The sequence below is a fragment of the Gamsiella multidivaricata genome (genome assembly GCF_025024155.1).
Source record: "Gamsiella multidivaricata strain RSA 2152 chromosome Unknown BC939scaffold_32, whole genome shotgun sequence".
NCBI classification, from domain to species: Eukaryota; Fungi; Mortierellomycota; class Mortierellomycetes; order Mortierellales; family Mortierellaceae; genus Gamsiella; species Gamsiella multidivaricata.
This window is the reverse complement of record NW_026251740.1, coordinates 229,104-241,636: the sequence shown is the minus strand read 5'-3', so window position 1 is coordinate 241,636 and position 12,533 is coordinate 229,104. Positions and strand designations below refer to the sequence as shown.

The following is a 12,533-nucleotide window of genomic DNA, read 5'->3' as shown; positions in this document are numbered from 1 at the left end:
AAGGGGGCTCGGCCGCCATATTTTCTGAGAGTTTTATCGTTTAGTAATACAATTAGCAATTAACAAACAAGCATGAATGTTGCCTCGCTGAAGCGCGGCCTGATCGCGTCTTCTCACCCCAGTTTCCCTCTTTGTGCCTCGCAGACCCTCTATTAATATACCGAGGGCATAGATGATGTTAAAAAAAGCATCAACCAGTGCAAGTGGTACAAATGAGTGGCAAGAAAACACAAAAGGCAGAAAAACAGTCGTACGAATGAAGCATGAAAGGTATCAAGGGGGTGAACTGAACTCGCGCTTGAACCTGGACTGGACTAAGCTGCACGAGTGCTTCAAGCACCAAGCCAACTATTGGGGAGAAAGAGAGAAAAGTAATTAGAGAGCATGAGTGCGCGAGAGAAAAAAGAAAGAGGGAGAGAAGGGAGCAGGAGGAGGAGGGAGAAACAGAGAATAGAAAGAAAAAAAAAATAGAGGCATAAAGACCTCAGGGAGTGCATCGGAGGGGATGAGGAGTGCAGTGCAATCTGTGTACGGAGCCAAGCCTAATCAGTAACCGGCAACTGGCAACCAGGGAAGAAAAAATGATTGGTAACACAGAGAACCCATGTCATTAAATCGGGTAAGCCATCTCGAGCCTCATCTTTTTTTTTTTTTTTTTTTTTGAAAAAAAATCCATGAGTTCCCTTCTCCGTTGCTGTTGCAACGATGCGCCTAGGACATGCATGAGAGCTTTATTGCTAGTTCATGCGCATGCAATGCATCGGTGATGAATGCGACTTGACAAGAGCGAGTAAAAAGACAGAGGCGAATAAGCGGTTGGATGTGAGTAATAAACCAGGGGTGTGTACTTTGCAATACACGCGAGACGCGTCTTTGGTCTGCTCGAGCTAAAGGAGGGGTAAGCTAGGGGGTGAGAGAGCTGACTGGTCCGTGCGAACGAAAGGGATCATTGGTCAATTGATCAGTCAAACAAATATGGAAGAGAGACCCCTGGAAGGAAGGGAGCACAAACAAACAAAACAAAGACCGGGTCCCCTCTCTCTCCTCCCTTGAATTTGAATGCAAGCACGTGGCGCCGCATACGTTTTTGTTCCCTCCCCCTTCTCACATCTCCTACTTCACATATCTAATCACGGACCACATATGCCCGAACCAACCGTGCCAGCACCCCCAGGAACCCAGCTGATGGCAGACGCCAGTCCAGTCCCTGTCCAGTCCCTCGAGGACTTTCTCGCCCACGCAACAGCCGATGTCATGCCCGACAGCCCATCCGAGGGTACTCTCCAGGCAAGGGATCGAATTCAATTCATCAATCTCATCTTCAGCTGATCTCATCATCAACATGGATGCAGCATTGTCCATCGACCTTCGATCCAAGAGCTTTCATTGACCGAGCATAGGACACATACACATACCAACAAAATTATCTTAGGTCTACGAGGACGCCCATAGTCGTCTTCCCAACCAATGCAGGTTTTTCCACGTAGCCAGCGACTACTACGACTGGCCCTTTGAACAGCGTGCTCGAGTCCTGGGCTGCCCTTCGACCTTCCATCTCTGCAAGACCCTGGTCTTTGAAAACACAAAATGGAAGCAGGACGAGACCAAGGTCGTGGACGCAGACCGGTACTGGTGTGTCATCGTCCAATACGAGGGCTCCGTTAACATCACTAAGCTTGAAAAGGCTGTCCGTGAAAGAACAGGGGCGAGCCGCAAGGGCATGCATCTACGGATTGCACCTGCGGAAAAGTCGCACGAGTTGACAGGGTTCACTAACAATGCTGTCAGTCCAGTGGGTAAGAGAGAAGGATCTTTTTTTTTTTTTGGAACGCTTGATTTCAACTTGGTCCCTTTCATGGTATCCTAACTGGAAGTTGGCATTGTGCTAGGCATGAAAACTGATCTTCCAATTCTAGTTTCGTCTGTCATCACGGAGCTCTCGGTAAGGGACAATGGTTTTTTTGTTCAGCTGCTTTGGCTGCTTTGGCCGTTAATGTGTACATCCAACACTCCTGTTGCTCATGGATACTCATGGATCTTCCTCAATCCATGTCTTATCGCCATGCTAGCCACCTCTACTCTACCTCGGAGCTGGACATGTGGATTGGAAGATCGCACTCCCTGTGCAAAGTTTCGTTGAGAAATGGAATGCGAGCGTGATCGATTTTTCATAAGCAAGCAAGCAAGCCAAACAGCACTGAACCTTATAGACCTTCCAACGATAGACTGATTAAAGACATGTAGTGCATCAAGAGTACAGGGTTTATGGGATGAGTGCGGAGAAATACATATAGGGTAGATTACAGGCTAAGGCTGAAATGTCGTCTTTTTTAGTGAACCTCAATGATCACTGCTGCAAAGGTTGCTGCATGGTTAGGCCCGTCAATATCAAGACTGAGCATTCATGACGGAATCCTTGTTACCAGCCATAGATTTCAGGCTCTTGGTCCAAGCTCTCAGTTGACAGTGCTGACTCTGCAACGGCGACAGGTGATAGTGTATCGACCTGATCCACGGAGCTTCGCGATGGTGGAGGAGGCACTGTGTAGTCAGTGTAGACGTCTGTCTTGACTTTGTAATCATCTTCGTGGCCGTTATTATCGACCAGAATAGTAGATCCAGGAAGCAAAGGAGGTGTGTCAAAGACTGGCGGCGAAAAGCCTGGGACAGGAGAGACTGCAGGTGCCATTGGAGGAGCCTCATCCTGTTGCGTATTGTAAAAAACCGCCGGATGATAATTGGTATCCATGCCCGAGGTCAATTGTATGGTCACTACGACATCAGGCAAAAGGTACGTTAGTTGCCTCTACATCAAAGAGTTCTCGAGTCCAAGGTATCGGAATAACAACAGCAGCAAAATCATTGCGCCTTAACATACAAAGGACATTGACGGAATATGCTGACAGCAACGCGACCGTCAGCAGTGTGGGTCCGATCCTGTCAAAATAACGATTGTCGCTCGTGCTTCGAACTACACCCATGTGTCGCCAATGGAAAGTCGACGACGCGTACACGAGACACATCAGACAAATGCCCATCAGGACCACGCCTACGATCTTGCCAACCTTGCCAGAACGGTTGGCAAGCGATGCGTCGATCCCTTCATTGGTATTTTCCGCCGAAAAGTTCAGTAAGGTCAAGGCCAACCCACCCAAGAGTATACCAAATTTGATCCAGTGAAGGAACGTGCGTTCGTTAGAGAACAAAGTCGTGGCCGTCTTGAGCGCTGCCTTACGTGCCTTCTTTCCTTGCCTTGGATCCGCATATCTTTTACCCTCCGAGGACATGGTTGGCATTACATCAAATCGTATTTTAGTGCCCCCACCTCCTGCCTTTGTTACTGCTTTGGTGGATTGAGGGATCCTCAAGCCCGACATGCCTACGGGCTTTATACTGTTTGTTTTTGGCGTGTATTCTAGTTCTTCTAAACCACTTGTAGGTGTCATTGTGCCGCCCTTGGTCCATCGGTGATATGACCGTTGATCCAACGTCTCTATATCCCTCCGATCTCTCCTCTGCCCATCCAACGATTTACTGTTCCCGGTATTCAAGTACCCAAGACTAACACGTGTGCTGCGGTCATTATGGATGGCTAGCCGAGAGGAAAAACCGAGAGACGAAAGAGGCAAGAGCGATAATGTTGGGGTATGATCGGCAAAGTGGATGATGGTTTCATAGCTCTTGCTATCCACTTTGGGCTGTTCGTTGAGAGAGGACGCGGTCGATAGTTGTTGAATGGGCTCTTCGTAGCTGTGCGATATGCTTCCAGTGGTTATTTCGAGGCTCAAAACGTCTGACTCTTGAGTGCTTTCGTCTTCTCGAGTAGTGTTGTGCTCGTTCTGATCACTCTCATTGAGGTGAATGTCAGCGGCGCCTCCCCTTTGACTATGCGTTGACATGCGGTGCTGAATATGGAAGCGAAGGCCACCTGGCGGTTGAGACGATAAGAGAGGGTCAAAGGGCAGGTCTTGTGCTGTAGAGCAGCGCACAGGAATGGACTTAATGCGCTGTTCGAGACGATTGAGGTGAGGTGAGAAGGAAGAAGAAACTATGGGCAATGTCAGCTCAAGTGAATCCGTTGCTCCTCAATTACTAACCAGATACACTGGGTCCATCGCCCGTGGTCGTCAAGTTCATCAACACCGTCGTCATAAAATGACCCCGTAACAGGCACCAGTAGATTAGGGCAGGCGTAGTAATAATAGGAGAAGGCGGTCGTCGCCTCCTATAATTTTCATAGCAGGAGACGAGGGAGAGGATAGACGCGTAAATCAATGGCATCTCCTTAAGCACACGACCGCTGAGTGAAATTATCCCTTGCTGGATCCAAAGGGCCTTCATGCATACGCAGATAGTGTAAGGAGGGGAAGAAGTAAACCGTATCCACCACAAGAAAGAAAAGGTCATGGTAGATTGAGGCTGTTTCATTTTCGGCAGGATGAACTCCGTTTTTATTTTACTTGAAGCACAGGACAATGATAGTATATTTACAAGAACAAAAACCTGAAAACGACAGTACCTCTAACGGTTACGATCGTTCGCGAAGACAAAAACATGGATATCATTTACAAAGTAAAGAGCACAGTCGCCGCAACGAATGCCAGGCTGGAAGCAGCCCAGGCAAGGCTGTTGGCGCTCGATTTCTTTGTGGTTCCGGCTGAAGGAAGGATGTCGCTCCCGAAGGCGGATCCCGCTGCCTTGGGTTCGATTTGCTCCTGCTCCTGCTCCTCTGGCTTTGTTTCCATAGGCTCGGGGATTTCTTCTGCGGGCTTTGGCTGTTCGGTGGGTTTGGGGGACTGAGTATCAGGTTTGGGGGACTGAATATCAGGCTTGGGGGACTGAGCAACAGGCTTCTTCTGGATCAGAGAGTTCTGGTATGGATGGGGGTCATTGACGCACCGGGCAATGTCCATGGGCTCCAACCCCTTCTTCATTCCCATATCCAGTAGTGGTCCCGCAAGGTTGACGGTCTGGCTGTATAGATCATGTTCGAGAGTGATGACACCACCCTTCAGTTTGGGCAGGGTCGACAATGCCCAATTAAAGTTTCTGAAGATTTGCTTGTTGGTGATGGTCTTGTCTGGGATCTGCCAGTCGTTTGAGTCCCATTCCTTGGTCCAGATGACGGTGGTATAGCCCATCTGTCGCACGATCTCACGAACGCGGTTATCCACATCGCCATAAGGCGGACGCCAGTATTTTGTCTTGAGCCCTGTTACGTCGTAGACGATCTTTTCGGCCCACTTGATCTCCGCGACGATTTGCTCGTTTGTTAACGAGGTCATACCAGCATGGGACCAGGCTAATTGACAAACGCGGATGCAAAAGGTTTCGTAAGGGCCACGAAGCCGACAGGAAAACTTCAGATTATATTATGTTCAATTCGCACAAACTTACTGTGAATACCGATATGGTGGCCTTCCTTGATCTCCTGGAGAAGTGTCTCTGGATACTCCAGAATTCGGCTTCCGACGACAAAGAAGGTGCTAGTGACGTTGGCATCCTTCAGCTTCTTCAGAAGCCTAGGAGTGTCCACGCTTGGGCCGTCATCGTAAGTAAGACCCCAGGCCTTCTCGCGAGGGCAGACCTCGATATCGTCCTTGGCCACGCATCCACCACAGGTCCACCAACAGGCGTCCTTGTGAATATCTTTCTTCTTGGGGCATTCTGGGCAGTTGGGAATCTCGGCTTTGGCAATGGGAATCTTGGGCACCTTTGACCAATCGATCTCAGAGACCCACTTTTTGACCATAGGAGAGTTGACATCGGGTAATCGATCCTTGGGAGGGTATTGTTTTTGCTGCTTCTTGCTCATCGCTGCGTCGGCTGACGGGAAGAGGATGGAGGCGACCGTCATGACCATAGCCAGGCTGACAAGAGGGATTGGACGCATTTTGTACTTGTGATTCTGTGGTAAGGCTGAGAAAAACGTGTGATATGATAAAATTGTAAAATTGTATGCAAGGTAAACTAGGAATAAAAATGGCGAAAAAAGACTGACGGATTTACAAGAGCATGAAAATGTACAGGGGTGTAGAGGATGCAGGAGGAGGAAGGAATGAAAAAGAGTGGGCAGAGAAGATGAGGGGTTGGGGTAGCATGTAAACGAAGAAAACGAAGGATACTACGCGTCTATTTATCATTTCTTTCGGTAGCGGATGGAAAATACGAGTTATAGACCACCCTCTGAATGCTGATTTGAACCGAGAGTGAGGGTGGTGAGAGAGGTACGCCCGCAGGTTTTGAAATTTCATTACAGCCTGAAAACGACAGTAAACCCCCATGGGTGGATTCTCGAAGCTAGTCAAGTGCGCAGAATGATGATGGAGGGTATGCAGCATACATATGCATTATAAATGTCGCTGTGGATAGTGGGGTGAATGAGGATCGTAGTCCTGCAGCCCATTTGACAACACGCTAAAGATCTCTAGTTTCTCGATACTGGACCAACATTGACGCGTTTCTCGCGGACGCGTTGGTTCTATTGTTTTGTCCTGTGTTGCACGTATGCATGTATGCAAATGTACATGGCAAATGGTATATGGGCTGCAGGTCCATGCGGATTCAACATCAATACACACCTGCACTGGCAGACTAATTTAGCCTGTGCCCTGCCCACTCCCGAGTGGATCCTTGAAAGATCTACGAGTTCCGAGTCATCTCCCTATCCGAGCTTATTCACGAGGAAATAATGACTGATGTGAGTGGGCTGTGAATCTTTGGACGCCCATTGGTTTGATAATCAAGTTGACGCGAAAAGGATTACCCCTGCCGCTTTGTACACAGCGGCCTCTCTCGCCCTCTCACTTCTCTCACTCATCCTCTCTACCACTCCACTTCACTCCAGTTAGCTCCACTCTACCACACCCGTCTTCCCTACCACACCTCCCCACTCTACCGCTTTTCTCCTCTCCATTCTTGACCTCGGCATTCGCTCTCACCGATTCGCTCTCCTCATTCCTCTCATTCCTCTCATTCCTCATCTTCAAAAAATGTCTGCACAGTCCTCCCCTACACCTCTCGGCGTCGTCAGTTCCAGACCCATCCCAGTGATCACACCCGCAAAAGTTCTGCCCCTGGTAGAGGACAAGAGCAACCAGAAAAAGTTCCATGGCTTCATCGCCGGAGTGTTCTCGGGTGTGACCAAGCTGGTGGTCGGACACCCCTTTGGTATTGTCAATTGCCTGTATCTTTACATCTTGTTCACTTTAACCGATCTGTCACTGAGCAACTGCTTCTCCTATTACTGTTTGTATATCTTCCGTAGACACTATCAAAGTGCGCATGCAGGTAACGCCCTAGACTACTTCTCTATCTTGATTATAATACGCTATGATCTCGTTCCGGCATCTGAATTTAATTCGACGGTCCATTGACACACGCGCATCTCTTCTAGACCTCAGGGCCCGAGCAGTTCAAAGGTTCTTTGCATTGTCTCATGGAAACCCTCAAGAAAGAGGGGCCTCGTGCTCTTTACAAAGGTAAAGACAGATGAGTCAACCCTAGTTGCTGTGGAGATGTCAATGATACCGATCTAACAGCCACCTTTTACATCTGTCCTGCTAGGCGCCACGCCACCTCTGGTCGGCTGGGCATTCATGGACAGTCTCATGTATGGACTCATCTGAGGCGAAAGGACAAATAACAACAAATATGGTTGTTGTACGACTTGGTGATGCATCCGGTTAACAATTAAAAATTGCTCATGAACCACCATAGGCTGGGATCACTGTCCAACTACCGATTGCTGCTACAGGGCGGGGACCACAATGTCAAGTTGACCCCATTTTGGAGCGGTATTGCCGGCATTGGTATGATCGTCAACTCTCTTACGGCAATAAACCGGTCTTTTATTCTCTATATCCAGTAGAATATTCAATTGGAGCCTGCTAACGCGTTATATCACCCGTCAAAATTCAATGGTTTTCTTTGTAGGCGCCGGTATCACCGTATCCTTCATTGCGGCCCCAATTGAGCATATCAAGGCGCGACTCCAGGTCCAATACGGTAGCTCCACAAAGCTCTATGACGGACCAATTGATTGCGCACGACAACTGGTAGAGGGCAGCGCTTTTTTTTTTTTTTTTTTTGTTCCGCGCCAAATGTTGTAGATATTGTGGTTTGCACGACAAATCTGACATTCTTCAATTTTGACCAATCGCACTACTTGTGGCTTTTAGATCCGGAACAATGGGATCACTGGACTTTGGAAAGGATTGGTGGGAACGCTCTGGTTCCGGAGCTGGTTTTTCGTGTGGTGGGGCAGCTACGAGGTAACGACGGCGGAATAGACCAAAAGCGATGATGGCGAGGTTTTTTTTATAATCGTTTCATGATATAATGATAACGTTCCCGTCATGGCGTTCAATCCCAACTCACGCTTTTACCATGCATTGTGTCCACCGCAGATATACGCCGATCAAATGCGTAAGAGGACAAACATGTCAGAGGCCGCGATTAACTTTTGGGCAGGAGGACTCGGCGCGAACACTTTCTGGATCTGTTCCTTCCCATGTGGTAATGTTTCTCAAGTTGAACTGGATTATGGTATAACAGTGCGTGATGTTGCTGAAGTATCTTCAGCTAAATAGTGTCGACACAACGCATTCTTTTTTGTGCCCATCTTTGACAAACCGAATAGATGTGGTCAAGAACAAGATTATGACGCAGCCGGATGTTAAAAATCCACCCTTTCCGACCCTGATCAGCTGCTTCAAGCATGTATACAGGACAGACGGTCTCAAAGGCTTCTACCGAGGTACGCTATGCCCCCCTCCCCTCCCCTCCCCCCACTGTCTGTCTCTTTGCTGGTATTGCGCTTTTGCTTTATCCACGGTCGTTTATTCATATGTATTCTTTTCTCTTTTTTGCCGCACTGCTTCCTAGGCTTCCTTCCATGTTTCCTTCGTGCATTCCCAACGAACGCTTGTGCACTCACCTCCTTTGAGCTGACCATGCGCTGGCTCAGGAAGGTCGATGAATAAAAGCACCCCAGGCGGCTTACATGCTGACTTATACCCCTTTCAGCTCGAGGCAGATCCAGAGACACATACAATGTATATAGATGGTAGTAGCGCTTTTATTCATACAAAATATATAATAGGCAACGGATTATGCAGCGTACAAATGATTGTCATAGACAGATATATGGGGGTGATGGAGAAATGGTACAATGTGGATAGGGAAGAAAAATTAAAAGGATCATCAAGGATGAATGACCTAATGTCTTGTACCCTCAGCAGAAAAGAGTTCCGCAGCTCGACGACGGCGAGCACTCTCGGGGCTCTCATGGATGCCGTCACGTCCGTCCTCGTCATTGCTGTCGTATCCTCCTCGGGCCAGGTTCAGACCAGAGACAGAGCCTCGTTCAGAGCCACTGTTACGACGCGGCTCGGGGTCGAAATTAGGGCGGGCAAACTCATCACGATAGGACTGCATGTTGGCGCGTGGCGGTGTCAAGGAGCGGCGAGAAGTAAAGTCGTCCCTGTCGTTGACAAAGCGGTCCCTGGATCGTGGCGGCTCCAGGTCTTCGCCCTCGTCATACACGGCCTTGTCGTTATGAAGCAGTTGATCTGACGAGACAAGGTCCGTGGCATACTCGTTTTGACGCCCTTGCCAATCATTGTTCTTGTTCCGGAGGCTCTGTGGGAACGAATCCGTGGGTCTTGGCGAAGCGACCTCGCCAACCGCCGCAACTGCTGCCGCAGACATGGGCACGGGTGGAGGGATGTAGCTGCTGTGCTGCAAGTTGTTCATCATCATGGCATCGTCGTTCTGGCCTGAGCCATAGTGCTGCTGCTGGTTTTGATAGTAGGATTGGTCCTGGTCTGTGTACGGATCGTTTGAGTCTGGATAGCCAGCGTTATTGTAATTGCTGTAGGCGTTGAATGCTGGCTGCGTAGCTGTGGGTGAATAGCTACCGGAGTTGGCAGAGGTATAGGGACGTTGGAAGATGCTGCCCTTGGTTCGTCTCTGTCGGGACTTAAGGAAGAAGAAGGCGCCCACTAGACCCGCGATCGCGAGAATTGCAATCACAATACCAGCGATGCCGCCCTTGCTGAGTCCTCCACCGCTTGGATCATTGCCTCCTGTGACCGGCGCCGTGTAGTTGATGGGCGCGTCCGTGTAATTGAAGCCGTAGGTCTTGCAGTTAGCGACCCAAGCTTGCTGGTTGTCGATCCGAGGGCTGGACTTGCCCTGCGAGGCGATGCAGGAAAGACAGAGCGAGAAAGCGTTGTAGAACTGCACGTTGCATTCGCATGAACCGAGCACAGGAGTCACTGTGTAGAGATAGTTCTGCTGGAGCGAAGCATTGGTGGCACCGCCCCCGCAGGGCGCCAGAAGGGTTGAGACGGTGCTGCATCCGCTGATGGCGCAGGTTTCGATGATGGGGTCAGGCTCGGCACGGACAGGCGCGGGTGCAAAGAGAAGCGGGCCCACGACAGTGAGCAGGGTGAGGCCCCTGACGACACCCCTGAGGGTGTGACGATGTCCAAAGAGCATGATAGTTCCTGAGTAAAGTAAAGTCCTGCCCTGGTGAAGTATAAGGTGTGAGAAGACGAGGTGTGATAGCAAAGGAAGAACAAAATAAAAGAGAAAAATAAAGAGGGAAGGAAAGGAAAAGAGAGGAAAGCGAGGATGGGAGGATGAGGATTGCAAACCCATGGAATCGCACGACGGAGGAATGATGTCAACAGGGACAATGACAGCGACAACAGCAACAGCAACAACAACAACAACAACAACAACAACACTGACAGTAATCCCTATTTATAGACTTTCTAGGAGAACAACCGACTTGAGGCCGAATGGATTAGGTCGTTGGCTGAGTCCTAATCGAATCATGCACTTTTGTACCTGCCTGTGCCTGTACCTGTGGACTCGAATAATTGCGCCCACTCGCCGCCGCGGACACCCTCCTCTTTATTTCCGAGGGTAGGCACACCCCGCAGGTAGTACACCAGATGTGTCGTTTACCAGGGTACTCATGTCTCTTGGTCTAGCAGGGGCAACCTCCAGCGCCATCACTGTCGAACCTCTGCTTTGAACGCATTTTTATCAGACGACACAAATATGCAATGACCTGTAATGGCTGTGTAAGAGGTGATTTGAATGCCCGCGCGCTTGCTTAGGTGATGTCCACAAAATACGCCCTTGGTTTCTTGTGAAAGTGACGCTTATCATCTGGCGCGAGTGGCCTCATCTTATTCATCCCCACTTCCAGTGGATGTATTCCCATAGCGCGCAAATCACTGTACCTGAGACAAGGGAATTGTGTTGCCACCAAATTTTGTCAATGAGCTGCAGATCTGAATCAATCACATCCAACCAAACTACATATGACATTTGAATAGCACTGCTGTTCTTTGGCGCCGGGGCGCTGATCTACTATGGTGTCCGGAGGCCTGAAACATCCGGAGCACTTTCTGCGTCGCCATTTTTTTATTTTTTTATTTTTACCTTGACTTGCTCAACGAGCTACAAAGATTGGGATGAAAGGAATCAACACAACTGGGAAGCTAGTCGAATCAAAACGATGCATTTTATTAGCAGAGTGCTGTTTTGGCGTGAGGACACCGGGCTTACCTACGATAGCTGGTGCCTGGAACATCCAGGGTTAGCCGCGATCCAAAAATCGCTTCAAGTCGTCTATCGTATAGAGTTGGGCGGAAACGCTTTAGACTGGGCAGCTACTTCGCGCGTTTATTATATCAAGTATCCAGTCGCAGTAGCAATCATGCGCGTGATTATCATGAATGCAACGCGTTGATTGTGGAGCATGTTCTCTTATTATGCCAGGACTGAACACCTGTTTATTGCGGAAAAGATACTCCTATTTGAAAGAACCCTGCCCATGGTAGCATCTCAAGGCTTAACACGCAGCTGAGAGACTTCCGCTGCCAGTCTCGAGCCATCGTCTTGCTGCGATAATGACTTGAGCATCTCTTTGGCTATATCCTGCCGCTGGTATTCAGAAATTAAAGTGAGATGCTCTAGCCTGGTCAATCCTTGAAGGAGTTCGATACCATGGCCATGCTCCGCCGACAACTTGAGGTTTTGGACCGTCAAACGCTGGATGTTGGGAGCATGTCGTACCAAGTATTCAAACACGAGCCTAGATCTACTCTACGTCTCATTCTCCTGTTCCTCCTCAGACAACGGAACCCAAAACGACACACCGAGGGTCATCAAGTCCCTGCAAATCCAATCCGACGACGTATCCTTCAGGAGCCGCAGTGGAATGGAAACATCCTCAGAGATCAGATACAAGAGCTGCGGTGTACTCGACAGGTAATTGTGGAGCAGAGCACCAGTACGCTCGCTCGATTGGCCATGAATCTCGAGACGTTTCAGGTTCTTGAATTAGGTCTGCATCCGCGAGAAGGTTTCGGGTGAACAGGAGAGATGGTGAAGCCCCAGCTCAGTTAAGTTCAGGGTCAGGTCGTCGAAAAGGCGATGTATCTGGATGCCATCACAAACTTCGCCGTTGCCGCGGCCAGGAAAGAGGGGGGACATAAAGGCCTTGAGAGATA

At 49.2% G+C, this 12,533-nt stretch overlaps 5 protein-coding genes across 5 annotated transcripts; 2 read left to right on the top strand and 3 right to left on the bottom strand.

The window, feature by feature from the left end:
- Positions 1–775: 775 nt before the first annotated feature.
- BC939DRAFT_451435 (uncharacterized protein) lies at positions 776–2,306 on the top strand. Its single transcript, XM_051555669.1, has 4 exons — positions 776–1,287; positions 1,433–1,796; positions 1,890–1,942; positions 2,070–2,306. The coding sequence occupies exons 1-4, from the start codon at positions 1,060–1,062 to the stop codon at positions 2,172–2,174; spliced, it is 750 nt and encodes a 249-aa protein (XP_051412286.1). The 5' UTR covers positions 776–1,059; the 3' UTR covers positions 2,175–2,306.
- A 355-nt stretch (positions 2,307–2,661) lies between these two features.
- Positions 2,662–3,467, bottom strand: BC939DRAFT_423818 (uncharacterized protein; the record flags this gene model as incomplete). The annotated part of the gene is made up of 2 exons (XM_051553131.1): positions 2,879–3,467; positions 2,662–2,772 (listed from the first exon to the last, which is right to left on the bottom strand). Coding segments are annotated over exons 1-2 (678 nt in total), but the record flags the coding sequence as incomplete, so codon positions are not given.
- A 958-nt stretch (positions 3,468–4,425) lies between these two features.
- Positions 4,426–6,092, bottom strand: BC939DRAFT_410995 (uncharacterized protein). Its single transcript, XM_051552933.1, has 2 exons — positions 5,398–6,092; positions 4,426–5,302 (listed from the first exon to the last, which is right to left on the bottom strand). The coding sequence occupies exons 1-2, from the start codon at positions 5,891–5,893 to the stop codon at positions 4,566–4,568; spliced, it is 1,233 nt and encodes a 410-aa protein (XP_051412284.1). The 5' UTR covers positions 5,894–6,092; the 3' UTR covers positions 4,426–4,565.
- Positions 6,093–6,825: 733 nt separating this feature from the next.
- Positions 6,826–9,109, top strand: BC939DRAFT_492988 (mitochondrial carrier domain-containing protein). The gene is made up of 10 exons (XM_051559544.1): positions 6,826–7,170; positions 7,268–7,290; positions 7,397–7,481; positions 7,567–7,612; positions 7,720–7,811; positions 7,936–8,057; positions 8,181–8,273; positions 8,409–8,517; positions 8,642–8,758; positions 8,887–9,109. The coding sequence occupies exons 1-10, from the start codon at positions 6,993–6,995 to the stop codon at positions 8,982–8,984; spliced, it is 963 nt and encodes a 320-aa protein (XP_051412283.1). The 5' UTR covers positions 6,826–6,992; the 3' UTR covers positions 8,985–9,109.
- Positions 9,062–10,728, bottom strand: BC939DRAFT_451429 (uncharacterized protein). Its single transcript, XM_051555668.1, has one exon. The coding sequence runs from the start codon at positions 10,663–10,665 to the stop codon at positions 9,220–9,222; it is 1,446 nt and encodes a 481-aa protein (XP_051412282.1). The 5' UTR covers positions 10,666–10,728; the 3' UTR covers positions 9,062–9,219.
- Between the last annotated feature and the right edge of the window lie 1,805 nt (positions 10,729–12,533).